Source organism: Vulpes vulpes, chromosome 8 (genome assembly GCF_048418805.1).
Source record: "Vulpes vulpes isolate BD-2025 chromosome 8, VulVul3, whole genome shotgun sequence".
NCBI classification, from domain to species: Eukaryota; Metazoa; Chordata; class Mammalia; order Carnivora; family Canidae; genus Vulpes; species Vulpes vulpes.
This window is the reverse complement of record NC_132787.1, coordinates 85,889,930-85,914,858: the sequence shown is the minus strand read 5'-3', so window position 1 is coordinate 85,914,858 and position 24,929 is coordinate 85,889,930. Positions and strand designations below refer to the sequence as shown.

Genomic DNA, 24,929 nt, shown 5'->3' with positions numbered 1-24,929 from the left:
TATATATACTGAGGATTTTTGCATCTGTATTCTTTAGAAATATTAATCTTTTGTGAGGTTTTATTAACATTATACAAGAAACATGCATGTAGGCAGGAACACATTGCTCTTTATCCTCTGTTGGATACTTTCTACAGGGGCAGACTAGAGAGGCTCAGGGAAAATTATTTAATTTCTTCTTGGTTAGATTTTGGGTGCCACTGTTGTTTTGCCAAATTTTTATTTATCACATGGGCACAAAGGATAAAAGCACTTTAGGGCAGCCCGGGTGGCTCAGTGTTTTAGCACTGCCTTCACCCCAGGGTGCGATGCTGGAGACCCAGGATCGAGTCCCATGTCAGACTTCCTACATGGAGCCTGCTTCTCCTTCTGCCTGTGTCTCTGCCTCTCTCTCTCTCTCTCTCTCTCTCTCTCTCTCTGTCTCTCATGAATAAATAAAATAAAATCCTTAAAAAAAAAAATAAATAAAAGCACTTTTGCCAGAATGAAAGTATTCCACAGAAATTTTTTGAAGGTTATATATAATTTAAAACAACTCCAAACTATTTTGAACAGTGGCAAGCTTTAATAGAATTGCTTGGTTTCTCTGTAGTGAGATTCTTAAAGAATCATGGTTATTTGTATAAAAATATCACATATTGTATTCTTAGGCCATAGGTCTTATATCCAGCAGTAACATAGTAATAATAGTCTTAACTATTAGCACAATTTAAAATCAAAAGTCATATTTATATTATATACATATATTCATGTTTTTATATATATTTTATATCTTTTTTTTCTTAAAATGGAAAGTTATGGAAATCATTCACTGTTTTATTTTTGTTTTATTTTTTTTTAAAGTTCTTTTTTTTTTAATTTTTTATTTATCTATGATAGTCACACAGAGAGAGAGAGAGAGAGGCAGAGACACAGGCAGAGGGAGAAGCAGGCTCCATGCACCGGGAGCCTGACGTGGGATTTGATCCCGGGTCTCCAGGATCGCGCCCTGGACCAAAGGCAGGCGCCAAACCACTGCGCCACCCAGGGATCCCCATTCACTGTTTTATAGTCCTCCTCATTATCAGCATAGTTTTCCAGAGGCAGGTACTTAACTATTTTAAAAGGCTAAAAGCATTTTACTAATTGTTTCTTTTACACCAGAGATGTTATTATTTCTTAAAATGTAATTTCTTGTTGCAAGTTAATATTTTGGATTATAAACTCTACTTTCCTATGCTTGAAATATCTATAATAAAATTTTAGATGCAACATGAAAATACAGGAAATCAAAAGTTTAATAACTCTTAAACGATGTGGGGCAGAGGGAGACATATAGAAAATCAGTGTATATTCTAAAGAATAAGTCACAAGAATGGATAGTGGTAGGAGTATAGTGACCAAATTAATATATAAAATTGTAGGAGACTTGGGGATCCCTGGGTGGCGCAGCGGTTTGGCGCCTGCCTTTGGCCCAGGGCGCGATCCTGGAGACCCGGGATCGAATCCCACATCGGGCTCCCGGTGCATGGAGCCTGCTTCTCCCTCTGCCTGTGTCTCTGCCTCTCTCTCTCTCTCTCTGTGACTATCATAAAAAAAAAAAAAAAATTGTAGGAGACTTACTGCTGACTACTTAAATGGCCTGGTAGAAGACCACACAACAGGGTGAATTTTTTTGTTTTGACACAGATAGTAAAAGGAAGCTGATACATGGTTTTTTATTTGGTCAGTTCTGAACTAATTACAATGGAAACTTCTTGCACTTTTGTGGATGCTAATATAAAACTAAAGAGGAGAGGGACTGTAAATTTAGCCCATGAATAAAGGTCTATAACTCATGACTTTGTTAAAGGATCAGAGGATTGACTAGGAGTTAGTGACCCTCCATTACAGAATGAAAATATAACTGTTTATTATTAACTTAAGTATAGCTATATATACAATATACTATGTTATGTAGTAAATGTTTTCCAGTTAATTACTAATTCAACGTCAGTTCATGTTCTGAGAAAACATTTTAGGCAGATGTAGCTATGATAAACAGTATTTTTTTGTTTGATCCAGGTAGTACTTTTAAGTTTTGTTGATCAAAATGGAACTCATGCTGACCGCTTTTTTGCAGGCATCTGTTACATAGGGTGAAAAGACTTTTATTTTCAGAGTAGAAATAATTTTGTTTTGTATTTTACTGTCTTCTGGATGCATGGTTTGATTTTTACTGAAAGAAAGAGTAGCTACTGTGTATTAATTAAATTTATTTAGTGAGCACTACTACTTTGCTGCCACAAAAGTTTATTTAATTCTCACAGCCAGTTTTTATGTAGGTGCTATCTTCATTTTACAGATGACCGAAAAAAGTTGTGAAGGGTTAAGTTATTCTGTCTACTGTGGTCTCTGACTTACATATTATACATTGCTCTCAGAGCTAGATAACTTTTAATATTAAAAATCAAGTCCTTTTAAAAAAGAGAAATTTTTTCTTTTCAGGGATTTATTAATGTACTGTTTTTTCATATGGCTACAGTTTATGGCTACAGTAAAGTGTGCCATGAAATAAAATGACCGAACAAGTCAGATAATCCACTGCTCCAGAAAATTCCATAAAGTAAATATTATGACTCCTATATTGTTGAGTTCACTGAAAAAAAAAATAAATAAATAAAGAGGCATTTGTGTACTTCCAAAGTGGTATATGTTTTAAAATGCACGAGCACCTGAGTGGAGCAGTTGGCTAAGCAGCTGAATCTTCATTTCAGTTCAGTTCCATGATCTCAGCGTTGTAAGATCAAACCCCACATTGGACTCTACACTCAGTGCAGTCAGCTTGAGATTCTCTCTCCCTCTCCCTTGGCCCCTCACACTTGTAATGTCTCTCTAAAATAAATAAATAAATCTTTTTTTTTAAAAAAAGGCAAATACGAGATACCTTTTAAAAAGTATTTTCCTTGGAGTAAAAATAAAGATTGCCTCATGCCTAGTTTTTTTCTTACAAGTGAGTATTAAGAGTGCATGGTTAGCATTCTGCTTTTTGAGAATCAGGGCAGTGCAAGCACAATAATATTTAAATTGGTGGAGGATGTTTATAAACAAATGGGGTTTTTTTAAGCAGTTTCAAGAAATATCTTTATTTTATTTTTTTCAAGGATTCAAGAACATAAAATATACAAATACTATATGAGTCTACTGTACCTATTTTAATTTTACTTTTAATAATACAGTATTTCAGTGTCCTAATGATTAACACCCATTTTATGGTGATAAAAATATATGGAGAACATATTAAAAGATACGGTTTCCTAGTAATAAAAATGTCCCATTATAGCTTGTCTTTATTTCTTTGTTCCTCAGGTGTTGGTGTCTGTTCAGTCCCTTATATTAGTAGCTGAGCCTTATTTTAATGAACCAGGATATGAACGGTCTAGAGGCACTCCCAGTGGCACACAGAGTTCTCGAGAATACGATGGAAACATTAGACAAGCAACGGTTAAGTGGGCAATGCTAGAACAAATCAGAAACCCTTCACCATGCTTTAAAGAGGTATGTTCAATAAAATTAATGAAACATTTTATTAAAGGCATTATAGAATATAGTTTGTTAGTATTGTACTTGACTATATTTAGACAATCTGTGGTATACTAAACTATACTTTTTAATCATAAAAGATAAGTAATATAAATAGAAGCGAATTTTAAAACCCCCTACTTCCTAAAAGGCATCTGACTATATTTGGGGACAATTTTTAAATTTCTTATTTTTAACAGTTAGCATTCTACTAACAAACTGTCTATCTTATTAAAATAGTCCTCATAAAAATAACTCTTTTTTATTAGAGGTCAAGGTACTTTCTACATTTGTCTTGCAAATAGAAATTTTTCCCTTAAACTAATATCCATGTGTGAATATCGAAAAGACATCTTCTTTCCTTTAGGATAAAGTTGGGCTTAGTAAGTTTCTGAAACCTGTCTTCATATTCACAAGTACTTTTTATTTCACCACATCCTGAAAAGGGACTGTTCCTGTGGTTAGTTGTCTCTCCGCAGTCTTTCTAAAATATGATTGTATTCTTCATCCGTGGTATCAAACTACTTTATCACATCTTACTTTAACTGTATTGTGAAACATGTTTCTTTTTAAAAATTGCTTCTCTTCATCATCAGTTTCTTAAATTGTACTAGACACTCAACATTTTAGAGGAAAAATTGGCATGTTATCTGCCAGCAAATTGATTTTTAAGCTAACTAAGCAGTTATGTGTGGCTACTGTGTAGCATTGTACCTGAAATCCTCCTTATCAAATAGCAATGATGAGTATACTTTGAAAGAATGCAAAAAGATCATTTTTTCTTTCATTTTTGTTATTACTAAATGAATTCACACTTTGAATGATAAAGTTGGGTTTTTATTTTCACAAAGGCTTGAAATTTACCTTGAAATGCCATGGGAAATCACTTTTCTTCATATTACTGGAAATACAAACAAGTATTTCTTTGTGCTCTGAAGTGTATTCTGCCCCTTTTCAAGCTTGAGTTACTTATTTTAAGTAATTCATTTTGCACCTATATTGAATGTCAGCTGTTCTTAGGCACTACGCTAAGGTACTCAGAACTCAAGCGCACTGAAGAAATTCATGCTATGAAAGGAGAATATAAGTTTTTCAAGGGCAGAAACTGACCTTCTTTTAGCCTTAAGATTCAAAGAGTGAATCCAGATATATAAACTACTTGATAAGTCTACTAGATTGTACTAAAGTTATTTTAACACTAAAACCGGACTCTTTTTTTTTTTTTTTTAAGATTTTATTTATTTATTCATAAGAGAGACCAAAAGAGAGGCAGCGATAGATATAGGAAAAGAGAGAAGCAGGCTCTATACAGAGAGCCCTGTGTGGGACTCGATCCCAGGACTCCAGGATCAGGCCCTGGGCATAAGGCAGGTGCTCAACTGCTGAGCCACCCAGGCATCCCAAAACTGGACTCTTGATTCTTCCTTCCTTCTCTCTCTCAGTAAAAGCACCATCATTTAAGCCCTAAACTTTTACCACCTGTGACTTGATTCTTTTCCTAACATAACACATTCAGTGTGATGACAAATCCTGTTGGGCTCCACTCTTCAAAACATAATCAAAACCGGTGGTTAAAACCATCTTTACCATGACTGACCTATTTCAAGCCACCATTACCTCTTACTTGGACCGTTAAAGTAGTTTCCTCACTGGTTTTCCTGCTTCCAGTTTTGTCCCTCTACAGAGATTCTCCACACATAATCTCATCATCTCACTCCACTGACTTACCATTATATGAAGAAAAAAACCCAAAGTCCTTACCATGGCCTACAAAGCCCTACCTTGTCTAGCCCCTGTCTTCTTATTCTTCAGTATTCTAGGAATTTAAAGGCTTTTGGTACTGGATGTTAGGATGTGCAGCAACTGGAACTCTGACGCACTTCTGACAGGAATATAAATCAGTATAGCCTCTTTGGAAAACTCTTTTGGCAGGATCTGATCAGCTGAATATATGCTGAATGACTAGCAGTTCCACTACTTGGTATGTGCTTCATAGAAATTTGGTACATATTGAGTATAGAGAATGTTCATAACATTATTCGTAACTGTCAAAAACTAGAAACCAAAAAAAAAAAAAAACTAGAAACCGTTCACCTGCCTATCAACAAAATCAACAGACATAAGAGGCATAAGTATAAGAAGCCAGGCATAAAAGAGTAATTTTCATTTTCATGATTCTTTTTATAAAAAGTTCAGAAATGAGTGAACTAACATGCTTAAAGAAGTCAGAATAGAGAGACACCTGGGTGACTCAGTCAGTTAAGCATCCAAATCTTGATTTCAACTCAGGTCATCATAATCTCAGCATTGTGAGACCAAGCCCTGAGTCAGGCCCCGTGCTCAGTGGGGAGTCTGCTTGAGATTCTCTCTCTCTCTCTCTCTCTCCCTCTCCCCCCACACCTTCAAAAAAAATTTTTTTAAAGAAAAATAAGAAGTTAGGGTAGTGTATACCTATGGATGAGAATTATCGATGAGAGGTGGCACAAAGGGGACTTCTGGCATACTTGATAATGTTCTGTTTCTCATCTGAGTAGAGATTACATTGGTGTGCACTGGAAAATGCATCCAATTGTACATGTGATTTGTGTACTTTTCTGTATATGTTGAACTTCACTTTTAAAATGTATTGAAATAAGCATGTAAGTATTTATACTCAGTTGATGTATAATTTGTTGGTTCATACATAAACATTTTTTTCTGGAAGAAAAACTGTTAACATAAGGAACTCACAGTTGGGGGGTGACTTTTATAAAAAGCAGATAAGTATAATTTGAAGCCATCATTTTTCTTCCTTAGAACCTAGCTCACCTAGCTCTCAAGGGGCACCCCTGTCATGAATGCTTTCCTGATTTTCCCAATCACATGTGACCCTGAATTCCCAGGGGGTTTTTGGTCTTGTTTTTGCTTTTCTTTGTTTTTTCTTTATCTTATTTCATTTCATTTTAATTCTAGTATAGTTAACATACAGTGTTAATAGTTTCAGGTGTCCAATATAGTGATTCAACAATTCCATACTTTTTTAACTATCTTTTTTGGTGTGCTCACCTATCTGGTTCTGTGGTTGTTGTGGTTCTTCGTGTCAGGTTATGCCTTACTTTTGTGTCCCCATAGGCATCAAATGCGGCAATTGTTAAATGTAATAATAGGACCTTACTGCTGTTTTACATCCCTTCCCAATTTTTCCTAATAATACTTTGTAGGTATTACTGCCCATTTTTAGGGAAGATAAGCTTCTTGGAATATAATGGTTCACCTAGGATATAGAATAGTATTTTTTTTTAAAGATTTCATTTATTTAGGGATGCCTGGGTGGCTCAGTGGTTGAATGTCTGCTTTTCGCTCAGGGCATGGTCCTGGAGACCCAGGATCAAGTCCCACATCGGGCTGCCTGCATGGAGCCTGTTTCTCCTCCCTCTGCCTATGTCTCTGCCTCTCTCCGTGTGTCTCTCATGAATAAATAAATAAAACATTTAAAAAAAAAGATTTCATTTATTTGAAAGAACAAGAGAAAGAGCACAAGCAAGGGGAGTGGCAGAGGGAGAGGGAGAGGGAGAAGCAGGCTCCCTGCTGAGTAGGGAGCCTGATGCGAAGCTCCATCCCAGGACCCTGAGATCACAACCTGAGTTAAAAGTAGATGCTTAATGGACTGAGCCACCCAGGCACCCCCAGAATAGTATTTTTTAACTGTTACAATATTTCCAAATTGGTCTAATTTCTTACTTAAATTTGTCAGTAGACTCCTACTGCTTATTACACAGGAAGAAATTCTGACTTTTCCAAGAGAATTTTTAAAAATTCCATATGCAAACCACCATGACTACAAGGAAGGTTAACTTTGGAGTGCCTGGGTGGCTCGGTCATTTAAGTCTCTAACTCTTGGTTTCCATCTCAGGGTTGTGAGATACAGTCCCATGTGGGGCTATACACTGAGCCTGGAGCCTGCTTAAAATTCTCTCTCTCCCCTTCTCCCTCGACACCTCCCCCATCCCCCACAAACATCCACTTGCATGCAAGCTTGCTCTCTCCCTCAAATAAATAAACAAGACAAGTTAACTTTATAAAATACAATCCACACTTATTCCCTCTCTCAAATAAATACCCTATTTATAAAATACAATCTTAACTATAAATTAACCAGAAGATAAAATTAATAAAGTAATAACAGTGCCTTTTTTTATGGCTCTGTTCTTATTTCTGTATCAATATCTTTGACATTTGTAATGTCTTTATTTAGGTATTTTTGTAGAGTTCTGTTTTAAAGGTAGAAAATTTGACAGTTTTTCTGTTGTCGGTACTTTCCTAATTATTTTCTCCTGGCTATTTATTTACAGTGCTTACCTTGGTATTGCATTATATATGTCTTTATCCTCTCTGTGATATGATTAGCTGTTTGAATGTCTGGTTGCTGTAGATCTGGGCATTTCAACACATGTCTTCTGATATCATTAGCCTGATTCTTCCTTGTTAATGTAAAATTCACTAAATTGAGTTTTGTGGAGACAAAATGATTGCAATAGTCTTTTAAATTTCATTTCTTTGTAATGCCACTTATTTTGTCTTCTAAATTCTGACCTGAACACATTTTGTTCCCTTGGTTGTTTTATTCTGAAGGTTATACACAAACATTTTTACTTGAAGAGAGTTGAGATCATGGCACAGTGTGAGGAGTGGATTGCAGATATCCAGCAGTACAGCAGTGATAAGCGGGTAGGCAGAACTATGTCCCACCATGCAGCAGCTCTCAAGGTGAGTGAGCCTTCCTAACAGGAGCCCCTTGGCGGCTTTGGTCAAAGAGTCCTATATTCATTGGTAGAGCCGTAGTCACCAGCGGTAAAGGAATCAGAAGGATTCAAAGAAACATTTATTTTAAGTTCAGAGGCCTAAATTACTACCAAAAGTCTGTAGAAAAGATAGATTAAATTTGACAGCGAGTTGACACTTCCTGAAAAGGATGTTGACAACAACGTGTGCTCTGTGAATGAGTTTTTGTTCTTTTCCCTTTTCTCTTTTGCAGTTTACTTTTCAATCTACCCAAGGTCCCCACCACCAGTTCTCCACACCAATGACTCTGGCTCCCCTCTCTGTTCCCATCTCTCCCCTGCAGGACTTTACCGTCACTTTACCTCTTCTGTGAACTTAACTGCCATTCAGTTGCAGTTTAAGTTTCATTTTATGGAAGCCTGCCTTGCCTTAGATTACTTGAGTTTAAGCTTGTATAACACTGTCTGTCTATCTATGAAAATACTCACTTGGGGAACCTGGGTGGCTCACTAGAAGAGGATGTGACCCTTGATTTCAGGGTTGTGAGTTGGAGCTTCAAGTTTACTTTTTTTTTAAGTTTAAAAAAAATATTTTTTAATAATTTTTTTAAAAAGCTCTCATTTCACTGATCTAAATGTTTGTCTTTTCTACCAGTTTTCATTTGTAGAGTGCTCTGGTTCCTCCTTTTCTCATGCTCTTCAATTCTTTTAGTGTATTTTTTCTTCCCCCTTCTAAATGATTATATACCTGATGGATTACATTTTGGCCCTCAGGGCCATTTTATTCTCTTTCTCTCTCAGTTGTATCTGTACCCTTAACTTTGGCCATTTAGTGTCTTTCTTTTTTTTTAAGTGTAGTTGACATAAAATTTTTATGTTTGCTTCAGGTATATAACCTAGTGATTCCACATTTATATATGTTACAAAGTCACCATGATAAGTCTAGCTCTTTGCTTTAAAGGCCATTCGCTCTTTTTTTTTTTTTTTAAGATTTTATTTTTTTTAAGCAGTCTGCACATGCAACACAGGGTTTGAGCTCAGAACCCTGAGTTCAGGAGTTACATGCTTCTCCAGGTGCCCCAAAAGCCATTTTTCTCTGTCTCTTTCTCTCTCTTTTTAAAATTTATTTATTCATGAAAGATACAGAGAGATAGAGGGAGAAACAGGCTTTGTGCAGGAGGCCTGATGTGGGACTCGATCCCAGGACCCCAGGATCTCGACCTGAGCCAAAGGCAGACCGTCAACCACTGAGTCATCCAGGCGCCCCAGCCATTTTCTCTTTAAACAACTTTTCCAACTATTACCTGGTTTTTGATTTCTCAGAATTATATTATGGCATCTTTACTTGGATGCTCTGTTATTACTTAAGTGAAGGTCTCAAATTAGAATTTCTCTTCCCTCCAGTCAAGTTTTCTTCTCTTTTTTTTTTATCTCTTTTCTTTTTTTTTTATCTCTTTTTTTTAATCTCTTTGCTGCTGAGTGCTACTTGAAATATAGCTAACATAATGTGTAAATTTAAGATATAGAACATATTAACTTGATACATTTTATATAGTGTAATATGATTATTATTGTAGCCATAGCACCTCTGTCACATTGTATGATAATCATTTCTTTATTTTGGTTGGAACAATTAAGATATAGACTCTTACCAAGTTTGGTAATTGTAATATATTATTGTTTATAATCACTGCTCTGCTCATTACTCCAGTACCTATTTGTAGACTAGTTGCAAGTTTGTACACTTAAACAGCATCTTTCCCATTCTCTCACCCCCATGCCCTAGCTAGCCACATTTTACTCTCACTTCTATGAGTTTTTTTATTTCATTTATTTCAATTTAATTACAGTGTAGTTAACATATAGTGTTATATTAATTTTGGGTGTACAATATAGTGATCCAACACTTCCATACAACACCTGATGCTCATCACAAGTACACTCCTTAATCCCCATCACCTATTTCATTGAGCCCCCCACCCACCTCCCCTCTGGTAACCATCTGTTTGTTCTCTATGGTTAAGAGTCTCTTTTCTCTTTGTCTTTCTTCTTTTTTCCCATTGTTTGTTTTGTTTCTTAAATGACACATGACTGAACTCATGGTATTTGTCTTTCTCTGACTGGCTTATTTTGCTTAGCAGTGTACTCAAGCTCCATCCATGTTGTTGCAAATGGCAAGATTTCATTCTTTTTTTATACCTAAATAATATTCCATCGTGTATATATATGTCACATCTTCTTTGTCTACTCATCTGTTAGTGGATACTTGGCCTGCCTCTCTAATTTGGCTCTTGTAAAGAATGCTGCAGTAAACATAAGGGTGTATATATCTGTTCGAATTTAATGTTTTCATATTTTGGGGTAAATACCCAGTGTAGTATGATTACTGATCATAGAGTAGTACTGTTTTTAATTTCTTGAGAAACTTTCATAAAGTTTTCCATAGTGGCTGCACCAGTTTGCATTCCTATCAACAGTGCAAGTGTTTCTTTTTTCTCCACATCCCCACCAACACTTGTTATTTCTTGGACTTTTTTTATCTTAGCCCTCCTAATAAGTGTGAGGTGATAGCTCATTGCGGTTTTGATTTGAATTTTCCTGATGATGAGTTATGTTGAGCATCTTTTCATGTGTTTGTTGGTCATCTATATGTCTTTGGAGAAATGTCTGTACCTGTCTTCTATCCATTTTTTAAACAGATTATTTGTTTGGTATTGGGTTACACACGTTCTTTGTATATTTTGGATACTAACCCTTTACTGGATATGTCATTTGCAAATATCTTCTCCCATTCAGTAGGCTGTCTTTAGTTGTGTTGGCTGGTTGTTGTTTTTTGCTGTGTGGAAGCTATTTGTTTGTTTAAGAGAGGGAGTGGCAATGGAAGAGGGAGAGAGAAAATCCTAAGCAGGCTCAATGGCCAGCGCAGAGCCCAACACAGGGCTCAATCTCGAAACCCTGAGATCATGACCTGAGCTGAAATCGAAATCGAGTCAGACGCCTAACTGATTGAGCCACTAGGCACCCCATATTTTTAATTTTAAATCATTTTTCTCTATCTTAAAATCTTCAAATATTATTCAACCCCTCTTTCATGTAGTTTACTTGGTCAGTACTAGATCTTATCAGTGATGCCTTCAGGGAACTGCTGGGAACTCCCCCCCCCCCCCCCCCCCATTATTTTTATGTCCCACAGCTTTATCTATTTGACCAGGTTTCTTGGACTTAGTTTTCCCCCTTCTAGTTGTTTCTGTAGTCCATAACCAAATTGGTCTTCTCCAAACCTATGTTTAGATATCTCCTTTCTTTTATACACAAAACCTTAGTGGCAAAAGTCCACTTTCTTTGGCTTTGTTATGTCATTTGGTGTCTTGCTTATATCTCAGATTCTTTTATTCTGTTATTTCTGTGTCACTCTGGCCTAGAAATATCTATCCCTGAATCAGTCCCAATTTACATAATTTCAACTACATCTTTGCTGCTGAGTGCTACTTGAGAAGAGTAAGCAGCTACTTAGCTTAATAATTCCACAATAAAAGCATAATATCCCACCTCAGCTAGGCCCTTATAATCATCATATTTTTCCCTCTCCTTCCCTACTTAATGTGTTCTTCTGTTGTCCACAGTGAAAGAGAAATTGGGGTAGAGAAACAAATTACCAGCATGTTGGGATCCCTGGGTGGCTCAGTGGTTTAGCGCCGCCTTCAGCCCAGGGCGTGATCCTGGAGTCCTGGGATCAAGTCCCGCATCAGGCTTCCTTGCATGAAGCCTGCTTCTCCCTCTGCCTGTGTCTCTGTCTCTGTCTCTGTCTCTGTCTCTCTCTCTCTCTCTCTGTCTCTCTCTCTGTCTCATGAATAAATAAATAAAATCTTAAAAAAAAAGAACAAATTACCAGCATGTTAATATATTTTGAAATCTTACAAATGTCTACAAGTGTGTAGCTATTTTTATCTTTATAGAGGTCTTAGACATCCAACCCAAATTTAGGTTCTGTGAGGTCAGAGATTATATCTTTAGTCTACTTCTTGCTTTAACATTGTCACTGTTGAACACAGTGCCTCATACGTAAAAATTGTTCTGTAAATGTTGGTTAATATTCAAAGTCATCTATTGACTACAGCAAATTGTCAAAGCCCTGGTGTGATATTTGAGATCATTTCTCTCCCAGTAGAAAATTATAAACCAAGACTTATTATTTGTAGAACTGTTAACATCCCTACGTCTGTATCTCAGTGGTAGCATGTGGTAGAATGCAAAACTATGTGAGCTCTCTGGATCCTCTTCTTCACTGGTTTAAATTAGGAAAAAAAGGTGAGGGGGGCACCTGGGTGGCTCAGTCAGTTAAGCATCTGACTCTTTTTTTTTTTTTTTTTTTAATTTATTTATGATAGTCATAGAGAGAGAGAGAGAGAGGCAGAGACACAGGCGGAGGGAGAAGCAGGCTCCATGCACCGGGAGCCTGATGTGGGATTCGATCCCGGGTTTCCAGGATCGTGCCCTGGGCCAAAGGCAGGCGCCAAACTACTGCGCCACCCAGGGATCCCCAAGCATCTGACTCTTGATCTCAGCTCAGGTCTTGATCTCAGGGTCATGAGTTTGAGCTCTGTGTTGGGCTGTACATGGGCGTGGATCCTACTTTTGAAACAAAAATTAGAATGTTTAAATTGTTTCTAAGGTTTTTTCTGAGCATTAAGTGAAATAATTAGTGTAAAACAATTTGCAAATGTTCTACATAAGACCTGGTACCAGGGATCCCTGGGTGGCTCAGCGGTTTAGTGCCTGCCTTTGGCCCAGGGCGCAATCCTGGAGTCCCGGGATTGAGTCCCGCGTTGGACTCCCAGCATGGAGCTTGCTTGTTCCTCTGCCTGTGTCTCTGCCTCTCTCTCTCTCTCTATGTCTATCATAAAGGATAAATAAATCTTAAAAAAAATAAAAATTAAAAAATTAAAGAAAAAGACCTGGTACCTGATAAATACTTGTTTACATTCAGTAAAATAATGGTGCGGTTTTTTTTTTTTTTAAGAATTTATTTATTTATTTATTTGTTTATTTATTTATTTATTTATTTATTTATTTATTTATTTATGAGAGACACACAGAGAGAGAGGCGGAGACACAGGCAGAGGGAGAAGCAGGCTCCATGCTGGAAGCCCGACGTGGGACTCGATCCCAGGACTCCAGGATCACGCCCTGGGCTGAAGGAGGCACTAAACCGCTGAGCCACCTGGGCCTTTATTTTCATTTATGAACTTTCTGTCAAAAATATTTAGGCAGAGGCAGGATGTATTCTAAGTCAAGAGATTGCTCTCTTTTAGCTTAAAAGTATATAAGGGGCACCTGGGTGGTTCAGTTGTTTGAACATCTGCCTTTGGCTCAAGTCATGATCCCAGCCTGGGATCGAGCCCCACATCAGGCTCCCTTCCTCGGTGGGGAGTCTCCTTCTTCCTCTCCCTCTGCTGCTCCCCCTGCTTGTGCTCCCTCTCTCTCTCCGTCAAATAAGTAAATAAAATCTTTAAAAGTAAATTTAAAAAGCATATACATCACACATGAATGGTATCTTATAAATCATTAGCAGTGCTGTTCCTGTTATTGAGATGGGGGCACGGGTAGGGTTTGTGAGCATGCTACTCTGGGCTTTTCAGCAATATCAATTATTTTGGAGTTAGAGATTTTTGCCTATGTTGTTCACTGCTTCTTACAGTAGCTAGTATAAGGAAGGTGCTCAATAAATATTTGTAGGCTTGATGCTTTGGGTTTTGGTTTAAACTCGGTTCCTCCCTCAAATGGTGTTATGTTAGAATGCCAGAGTTTATAATTCTAATATCACTTGTTTTCCCTTATTTAGCGTCACACTGCTCAGCTCCGGGAAGAGCTGCTAAAACTTTCCTGTCCTGAAGGCTTAGACCCTGATGCTGATGATGCCTCGGATATGTGCAGTGCCCCAGCAGATGCTGAGGAGACTCTAATGCATGATCAGGTCAAACCAAGCAGCAGTAAAGAACTCCCCAGTGACTTCAAATTATGAGCTGCGTTGACTGGACTTCATAGACACAAAGGCTTTGAAGCACAAGCCAAATATGTCAATATTTGTATGTAAGAAACTAATTATGTAATAGTTATTGAAACTGAAACTATACTATGCCCTTAAGGAGATCCAGTTTAATTCAAGGTGATCTTTTATTTACCTGTACAAGAGTGTAAACTTTTTTGTGCTTTTATTTTTCAATTGTGAGAACCACTGATTGGTATGTTCAACAAATTTGTGTATACAAAGAAATGGATAAATCACTGATATATAAGGGAAACTACCTTAGGAAAGAATGTTTACTGAATGTTTATTTTATTTTTTTTTTTTACTGTAGAGTGAGGGGTTGTTAACAAAGAATATATATTGGTCATTCTTACAACTACTATTTAAAGTCAGCAACTTTTCACTGAATTTGATAGATTTTATGTTTGGCCATATCTTCATGCTCATCTTTGATTTCTGAAGACCTCCTACATACACTTAAATAAAAGTTAAATGGACATACTCCCTCTTTTTTGATTTACTGGTACATTTTTTAAATGAAAAATATGCCATAAAATGCATTATAGCTGGAGACTTGCACTTGTATGGATGAATTTATTACATTCAACGTATTTAATTTTATGCCTTCTAATTCTAAGATGCAGAAAAAATAAATGAACATGATTTTATTCTATGCCAACATTTGGGCCTGTGAATGTATCCGTTATTTGAATTTAAATATATGAGAAGGAATGGTCAACTTGAAAAGTCACTCTAAACTGATTTTTTCCTAAAGGGCTCCTTTTTTCCTGGACTCTGGTTTTATTACTAAAGTCACTTGTATGTATTCAAACATTGAGGCTCTGTGGAGCAGAGAGGATACCTCTCTGGTGCTGTTACAGTACGTTCTGTACCTGCCATATAGGCTCATTTTCATGCAAATTCTTCTTAGAGCCAAATAAATAAAGACTTAGGTGTATTAGTATGTCTTGTTTCTAAAACAGTTTGCCATGGTGTGAAATGCTATTTCTACAAAGAATTGGACTCTTTCAAGACCTAAGCATGGGAAAGGAAAGGATATTTTTCAAAAACCAATTATCACAAAATAAAAGCTAAGGTGATTTTTGACAATATTTATATAAAATGAAGTGGCGTGTGGGAACCTTGAATCTGGAGCTACCAGAAGGAGAAGGTATATTCTGAAGAAAGAGCTGCTCTCTGAAGAAAAGGGGGAACTAGGAAGCGTGATGCTGTCTGACATACAAGGCACAGTGCTCCCTAAGCATGGATGAAGGAGGGGACAAACTGCATGGGACCAGAAAATGCAAAGTTCTAAAACACTTACTATTAGGTGCAGTGGGTGGTAAGCTACATACACCAAGGATGACAAAATAGAGTCCATTTCTGAGAAAGAAGAGTCCATTTAATGCCATCCACACAAATGCCAGCTAAAATCTAGGTATGAAATGATCAGCAGTAAGAAGTAAAATACAGTCATCTGTCTTCCAGGTTTTTGGTTTTTGTCTGTCAGGGTCCTGTCAGGGATGGATGATAAAAGCTACTATAGCAAGTATACTGATTGCCTCCAGCTTGAAATTTTATTTTTAATCATTAAAATAAGGTTGGGTCATTTTTTCCAATTCACACCACTAGTCTTCAGAAAGCTTTACAAGAGGAAAGTAAACAGTACCTTTTAAAAGGTACTGTACCTTTTAAAAGTACCTTATAGTCCAGTTCATGTTTTTAAAAAACCAATATCTTAAAAAAAAAAAAAAACCAATATCTTAAAGTCTAAATTTGAGACTGATTACTCTTTAAAATGGTTCCATCTTGGATCCTGCAAACATTTAAGCACTCACTCTGGTAGTAGGTACAGGTACCTGCACTTGAGGGTGGAATGACAGACATGGAAACATAATGTCAGTATAATCGGTAAGTCCTCTGATAAGAGTTCTTTACAGGCTACTATTGGGAACACAAGAACACTCAGCTCAGGCAAAATGTCAGTGGGCATTGAGGCAATATGGTCAAGAAAGGCTTCATCAAGGAAGATAAGATATCTTGAGTCTTGAAAGATGAAGATAAAAAAAGTCAGGTAAGGACACCTGGGTAGCTCTCAGTTGGTTAGCTGTGCGACTCTTGATTTTGGTTCAGGTCATGATCACAAGATTGTGGGATTGAGTCTCTCATCTGGCTCCATGCTCGGCACAGAGTCTCCTTGAGATTCTCCCTCTCCCTCTCTCTCTCTCAAAAATAAATAAGTCTTTAAAAAAAGAAGTTGTTAGCCAAGCAGAAGTTATTACAGACATAAAAGAACAAAGGGAAAACTTGTTAATAACATAATTGGGTTGTAAGAGATAATAGTCCAATGAAATGTAGGCCGTGATGTTAGATAGGAGAGCCTAGATCATAAAAGACTGTCTTGTTCAGAAGCTTTCCACCCTGTGGGTGAGGAAGATGAGGGGAGCAATCTGGTCATACTCTAGTTTAGAGGATGATTCTACCAACTATGGGGAGGCAAAATAACGCTTAGGTTATTTCTGTCTTTCTAATTATAAATAATGCTCTAGTTAACATGATCAATACCTTTATTTCTTTATAAAAGCCCTCTAGAGTCCAGGTGGTAGATCATCAACTAGGACAAAGAGGTAGAGAAGAAGAGTGAGGAAATACATATTTTTTGGTATAAGAATAACTGCAGCATGTTTACTGGCTGAGGAACCTGGGGCAGTGGTTGGGTGGTAGGGAGATGGAGAGGGTAAGCATGAAGGCCTTGGAAAAGGATGGAACACAGTCAAGACAATTGATCTAGTCCTAAAACTATCAACTATGAAGTCGTCTTAAAAGTACCAAAAATAAACTGCTTAGATAACCATTGTAGCATTAAGACTGGTATCTTCAAAGTTAGACAAATGTAGAAAGCACTATAAAACTTTTTTTGATGTCTTACAATTTGGTTTATGTAGGATGAGATGGGTGAGAGTGGGATGTTATAGCCCATTGTCCACTGGGAGCAGCAGTTTTCTCAATGTAATTGTCTTCTTTGTTGTTCTCATTAGATTTTTTCCTTATTTTACACAAGTGGATATTTGGAGTGAAAAAAGCACAATCAAAATGCTACAAACATAAAATGCCAAAAAAAAAAAAATAACACAAATTAACAGACACATCGTTTTTTGGTTTTTGTGGTTTTTTAAGATTTTTATTTATTAGAGAGCATGAGCTGGGTGGGGAGGAGCAGAGGGAGATGGGAGAAGCAGGCTCCCCTCTAGGCAGGGATCCTGAGCTAGGGCACAATCCCAACCCAGGGATCATGACCTGAGCTGAAGCAGACGCTTAACTGACTGAGCCACCCAGGTGCCTCCAGATAAAACTTTATAATCACTTTTCCTTACATATTTTCACTGTCAATTTTTTTGTGCTGTTATTTTTTTCACCTCTTTATAGGCTACAATTTTTATAATATTTTCTAACTATTGAGTAGGAGTACAATTCATTATTTCTTCCAGCATGGTTAATATTTTTTACTATTGATGGTAGGGATGCATACAACCTCACTCACAGACACATACGGTGTTTACAGTGTTCCAACAGGTTTGTGTCCCACCAACCCATAAATTCTAAATTTCGTTATTTCCATTAGAAAAGAACCCAGGGCGCCGGGGTTAAGTGACTGCCTTCAGTTCAGGTCATGATCCCAGGCTCTCTACTCAGCGGGAAGTCTGCTTCTCCTCCCTCTGTCCCTATCCCTACCCCTTCCCCTTCTCATGCTATCTCTGTCTCAGTCTCTCTCTCTCTCAAAAAAAAAAGAAAGAAAGAAAGAAAATGGGGACACCTGGGTAGCTCAGTCCGTTTCTCCCTCTGTGTTCACATGGTTCTCAGTCAGTTAGGTGTCTGACTCTTGGTTTCACCGCAGGTCATGATCTCAGGGTTGTGAGATCCAGCCCCACGTTGGGCCCTGCACTGGGCATGGAGTCTGCTTAGGACTCTCTCACTCTCTTCCTGTGGCCCTCTCACTCATGCTCTCTCACTCTCTCTCTAAAATAAATCTTTAAAAAAGGGATTTTTTAAAATCCCTGGGTGGCTCAGCGATTGAGTGTCTGCCTTTGGCCCAGGTCATGATCCGAGGGTCCTGGGATCAAGTCCCACATCGTGCTCCCTATGGGGAGCCTGTTTCTCCCTCTGCCTATGTCTCTGCCTCTCTCTGTGTGCCTCTCATGAATAAACAAATAAAATCTTAAAAAAAAAAAAAAAAAAAAAGGAAAAGAACCATGGTGCTTTTGTAATCGTTCTTTCTTTAACCAAGATATTTTAATCCTTTGGCTTATTTGAATTTTTGTCTCTTCTGGTGGTTTAATTTTAAGTACTTTTTAAAAAAGATTTTATTTATTTTACAGAGAGCACAAAAGCACAAGTAGGGGGAGCAGCAGGCAGGCTCCCTGCGGGCAGTCTGATGTGGAACTTAATCCCAGGACCCCGGGATCATGACCTGAGCCCAAGGCAGACCTTTAACTGACTGAGTTACCCAGGCACCTCAATTTCTAAATACTTTTATAAATGGCCTCCTTTCCTATCAGTTTAAAAAAAAAAAAAAAGATTTGAAGCAGAAAAGGCTCGAAGTGTTCTGTTTCTACGAACACAGTGATGAGCAGATGGACACAACCCCTCTGCTCACCGTGCCCCAGGTCTCGGTGGAAAAACAAGCTGTAAGCAAGTAATTCAAGGTGCCTGGCGCGCAAAGACCCACGGGACGCCTGAGCGCAGCTGCATCTTCTCCCGTGGGAAACCTGGTCCTGTGTCCTGTCGGTCACGCTCCTTTCCAGGCCTGTTGTGATGTCAGGGACGCGGCTGAAATCACTGGGCGTATTATTTGTAAACTTATCCAGGAATTCCCCTGGAACTGCCTGGGCACCAGACTCTTCTGGTCACTGTCTGGCCAGGAGGACTGCAAGTGTCCTCTTGCGTCCCGCGGCCAGACCATCGGAGTGAGCCCAGCGCTCTTCTCAGGAAACAAGGCCTCCGTCTGCTGACCATCAAGATCTGGCCCAGCTTCCCCACCAAAAGTCATGACTTCATTGCCCTTTCTCAGCCCTTCTCCATACGCCAAGCCCTCAGGGAGAACGTCCCTTGCAAATATTCAGCTGAGAAGCTGATGCTCATCCACCTGCGCTCTCGCTGCAAACCTAAAATGAGATGCGCTTCCAGTCTTTGTGCGCTGCACATCATAAACCTTGTGTAACAGTCGTATTCCTGACAGGAGTCGGTTCCCACTGTGGCCAGGCATTGATGGGGATTTAATCTCACAACTTTAGCTATCTGATTATTGGAAGAACTTTCCATAGACATCTTCTGACTGTACATTTCAAGCCTGGTTTTTCATCCATCATCACCAAGAACCTCTGCTGCGGAGCCCCACAGGACTTACTCATTTTTCACCCTAGGGCTTTCAACTTGTATTTTGTTCTATCATAGGGCAGCACAGAGAGCTGGCTATAGGTGTATTCCTGGAAGCCGGGCCTACGGGTCAATGGTTAATGATACCTTAATTATCCGTAGAAATGACTGCAAACTGCATAAATCTATCTCATTAAACCCAAATCAAATATATCCCCAACTCTGTAGATCCCCCAAATTATCACAGCCACTCTAATGCCATGTGATTGGAGAAGTATATCTGAGTGGAAGGCCAGAGAGACTTAACAATTGACCTGAAAGTATTTTACCTAAAAACAAAACAAAACAAAACAAAGTACCCATTTTAAGTGCACAATCAATGGCTTTTAGTATATTCGCAGATATGTGCAAACGTCACCACCCCAATTTTTTTAAAGACTTATTTATTTGAGAGTGAGAGAGAGAGAACGAGCAGAGGGGAGAGGCAGAGGGTGAGGGAGAGAAGCAAACTCCCCACTGAGCAGGGAGTCCAATATGAGACTTGATCCCAGGACCCTGGGTTCATGACCTGAGCTGAGGGCAGACAAGCCATCAAGGTGCCCCTCCTATGATGATCCTTTAAAATGATGTTAGTGGAACCTCCAGATTGTCAAAGGATTTTGTTTTTGTTTTTGTTTTTAAAGATTTTATTTACACACACACGCACAGAGAAGCAGAGACACAGGCAGAGGGAGCCTGGTAGCAGGCTCCACGCAGGGAGCCGGACGCGGGACTCAATCCTGGAACTCCAGGATCACGCCCTGAGACAAAGGCAGATGCTCAACGGTTGAGCCACCCAGGCGTCCCTGTCAAAGGATTTTGAGACCACTAATCAGTACCTGAAACAAAAAGACAAAGCTGAATGTGTTGCTTACTAATAGTTTGCTGAGGTTGCCATAACAAAGTACCCAGACAGAAAGGCTTGACCAACGAGATCAAGGTGTTGGCAGGGTTGGCTTTTTTCTGAGGCTTCTTTCTGTAAGCTTGTAGGTGATTGTTTTCTCCCTCTGTGTTCACATGGTCTCTGTCTATGGGTTCACATGGTCCTAATCTCCTTTTGATTAACAGCAAAGCAAAGTTTACTTTATGATAGTATAAGGCTCCCCAAAAGGGAGGGGATCGGGCAGCCCCTGTGGCGCAGCAGTTTAGCGCAGCCTGCAGCCCAGGGCATGATCTGGAGACCCTGAATCGAGTCCCACGTCGGGCTCCCTGCATGGAGCCTGCTTCTCCCTCTGCCTGTGTCTCTGCCTCTCTCTCTCTCCCTGCATCTCTATGAATAAATAAATAAAATTTTTATTAAAAAAAAAGGGAGGGGATCTGAAACAATTGCCCTTTTTAAAAATTTTAATTAATTAATTTACATGGGGAGGAGCAGAAGGAGAGGGAGCATCTCAGGCAGACTCTGCGCTGAATACAGAGCCCAACTGGAACATGACCTGAACCTAAATCAAGAATCATATGCCTAAACAACTGAGCCACTCAGGTGTCTCACTCCACAAAAATATGCTAAATCATATTTTTTATAATAAGTTCTAGTCATCAAAATAATTAAATAATTGGACATGTTGAAGTATTCCATTAATTGGTGAGTATTGCTTGCCTAAGTAATGAAATAACATAATTAGCATATTATATCTAGTCCATAGAATTTATTTATGTTGACTTTATTTTTACAAAGTCTTTTTTTTTTAAGATTTTATTTATTTATTTATTCATGAGAGACACAGAGAGAGAGGCAGAGACACAGGCAGAGGGAGAAGCAGGCTCCATGCAGAGAATCCGATGTGAGACTTGATCCCAGGACCCTAGATCACACCCTGAGGCAAAGGCAGACGCTCAACTGCTGAGCCAACCAGGAGTTGCAAAAATGTAAATTTAAGTAAATGTTAAGTTGCATGTTTTCTACTTTTTCTTCTAAAACATCTAAAATGACTAGAATTAGGGCAGCCCAGGTGGCTCAGCGGTTTAGTGCCGCCTTCAGCCCAGGGCCTGATCCTGGAGACCTGGGATCAAGTCCCATGTCGGGCTCCCGGCCTGGAGCCTGCTTCTCCCTCTGCCTGTGTCTCTGCCACTCTTTCTCTGTCTTTCATGAATAAATAAATAAATAAATAAATAAATAAATAAATAATCTTTCAATTTAAAAAAATGAATGGTACATCTGAGTTTAAAATTGTGAAATGTTTTCTAGCTGCTGTCCTTATCTGTTGTAAATAAAATTATATTTCATGAGAACCTCCAGAACCAAAAATAGAACATGAAGAGTAGCAAAGGAATGAGCATTACTACTGAAAAAGGACACTTAATTATGCAAGAATCTGTTGCATTCATGCAAAGAGGGAAATTTATTCATTTATTTTTATTTTTTGTAAGTATTCTATTTATTTATTTTAAATATATATACATATATATTTGTTTATTTAAACTTGACACTTCTCCCACTCACATTTTATTTTTTTTAGTTGAAGTTTGATTTGCCAACACACAGTATAACACCCAGTGCTCATCCACATAGTGCCCTCCTTGGTGCCCTCACCCAGTCACCCCAACCCCCGGCCCACCTCCCCTTCCGTAACCCTTTGTTTGTTTTCCAGAGTTAGGAGTCTCTAATGGTTTGTCTCCCTCTCTATTTTTTCCCACTCATGTTCTCTCCTTTCCCCTATAATCCCTTTCACTTTTTCTTATATTTCCTGTATGAGTGAAACTATATGATGATTGTCTTTCTCCGATTGACTTATTTCACTCAGCATAATACCCTCCAGTTCCATCCATGTCGAAGCAAATGGTGGGTATTTGTCGTTTCTAATGGCTGAGTAATATTCCATTGTATACATATATACCACAGCTTCTTTATCCATTCATCTGTCGAAGGACATTGTGGCTCCTTCCGCAGTTTGGCTCTTGTGGACATTGCTGCTAGAAACATCGGGGTGCAGGTGTCCCGGAGTTTCACTGCATCTGTATCTTTGGGGTAAGTCCCCAGCAGTGCAGTTGCTGGATCGTAGGGTTGCTCTATTTTTAACTGCAAAGACAGAAATTTAACAAGTGTCATTTCTCTTACCTATGAGCTTCTGCAACTCAAATCCTCCCTGTATTTTTAATTTATCAGAACATAGATTTATATGTAGAGATGTGGGGATCCCTGGGTGGCTCAGTGGTTTAGTGCCTGTCTTTGGCCCAGGGCACGATCCTGGAGTCCTGGGATCGAGTCCCGTGTCGGGCTCCCAGCGTGGAGCCTGCTTCTCCCTCCTCCTGTGTCTCTGCCTCTCTCTTTCTCTCTCTATGTCTATCATAAAATAAATAAATAAATAAATAAATAAATAAATAAATAAATAAATAAATAAATAAATCTTTAAAAAAATATATGTAGAGATGCCTTTTCCCTGGAGTCTAAACAGTCTAAATCAAGAGGGCAGCTGTTCAAGGTCACTCTGTGTCCTTGGATCTTGAATGAGAGGGACCCTCGTGTATATTCTTTGATTTATTTTGTGGGTTTGTGATACATGGGTCCCTTTAGAGCTTCCTATCCAGGGCATGAGGCCCCCTTATGTGATTCTAAGCATCCAAAAGCATTCTAGAGTTGAGGGAGGGATGATAACTCTCTAAATAGGATCCAGCCCAGATTGTGTGAGTCAGAGAGGCATTGTTCCTGTATCTACATTTATGTCTCCTTTGTACCCATCCTGTATCTAGTGAAGTCTTACTGAAAGCCTTATAGTTTTTTCACCTGAATGAAGACCTATCAAAGGAATGGTTTTGTTTTGCTTTGTGGGACGAATAACACACCTTTCAGGGGAAGCATGCTAGTGGTTAGGGTCAACTTACAGGAGCCCCAAGGACAAGGTGAACTAGGGAGACACCAGTAGGCTGCCTGGGTTCAGGCCCCACTTACCAGGGAAGTTTCCGAATAAGGAAATCTTTGCAGGATCTGGTTGCTTTTCATTGACTTTAGGTGTCTTGTTCTGTTCCACTGGACTTACATTCCTACCAACACTCCTACCTCAATCACATAAATCCTTTCTTTCCTCTGCTTCTCCAGTCTTTGCTTTCAGGGATTTTCAGTATCTGTACTGACTTTGGTTCCGGGGTTGTTTCCAGTATGTTCACGAGGAGGGTTATTTTACTTATTTACCTACTTGCTCTGACCTGCATACCAGTCACATACTTCTCTCTTCCATCATTGTTCACCAGATGGAGAGACCATGGAGCTTTATTTTTATTTTATTTTATTTTTTTAAATTTATTTATGATAGTCACAGAGAGAGAGAGAGAGAGAGGCAGAGACACAGGCAGAGGGAGAAGCAGGCTCCATGCACCGGGAGCCCGACGTGGGACTCGATCCCAGGACCCCAGGATCGCGACCTGGGCCAAAGGCAGGTGCCAAACCGCTGCGCCACCCAGGAATCCCACCATGGAGCTTTAATGGTCAGATGAGGTTCAAATCCTAGTGTAATCTTAGGCAAGATACCTGCCTTTCAGTTTCCTTGGTTGAAAAATTGGCTTAATAATATTTGCCTTAGAGTTATTGTAAGACTTAAGTGAGATGTCTGTTTAACTGTATTTAACCCCATACCCGATTTATCTTATATCTTCAATCCACGTTCATTTATTTGCCGCAGGACAAAGGCCTAGCTAACTCTGTTGAGGGTTAGCGATGGTTGTGGGGCTCTGAGAGATGCAGTACTTGGAGAGAGCAGAGGACCAGCAATGGGATGAGAAGAAAGAATTGTGTGTGAGGTGAAGGCTTTTGAATGTTAGTTTTGGGAGATCAGATTTCACGTTTTATACAAGTCAATTTTTTTTAAAGATTTTTATTTATTTATTCATGAGAGACACTGACAGAGGGAGAAAAGCAGGCTCCCTGCAGGGAGCCGGATGTGGGACTCAATCCCAGGACCCCAGGATCACACCCTGAGCCAAAGGCAGACGCTCAATCACTGAACCACCCAGGCATCCCTGTAGAAGTCAATTTTTTTGAGAACAGTGTTATTGAGGTATAACTGACATAGAAAAGAGTGCACATATTTTAACTGAGTACTTTAAGTTTTTCCATATGTATACTGCCATGAAACCATTAGCATAATCAGATAGTGAATATATCTGTTACTCCCCAACCTGTCCTTGTTCCTCCCTGCTTTCCTCTCCACTTCCCCTCCCCCAGCAACCACTAGAGCTTTCTGTCTCTAGTGATC

General features: G+C 38.9%; 1 protein-coding gene across 28 annotated transcripts in view; it reads left to right on the top strand.

Moving 5' to 3' along the window:
- Positions 1 to 15,286, top strand: part of BIRC6 (baculoviral IAP repeat containing 6) — a 228,936-nt gene extending 213,650 nt beyond the window's left edge. For all 28 annotated transcript variants that reach the window (XM_072767366.1, XM_072767364.1, XM_072767365.1 and 25 more), the window contains 3 exons: positions 3,328 to 3,516; positions 8,152 to 8,286; positions 14,143 to 15,286. In XM_072767366.1, the coding sequence (XP_072623467.1) occupies positions 3,328 to 3,516; positions 8,152 to 8,286; positions 14,143 to 14,322 (504 nt within the window). In that variant the 3' untranslated portion in view covers positions 14,323 to 15,286. The remainder of the gene's footprint in view (positions 1 to 3,327; positions 3,517 to 8,151; positions 8,287 to 14,142) is intronic.
- The last annotated feature ends 9,643 nt before the right edge of the window (positions 15,287 to 24,929 follow it).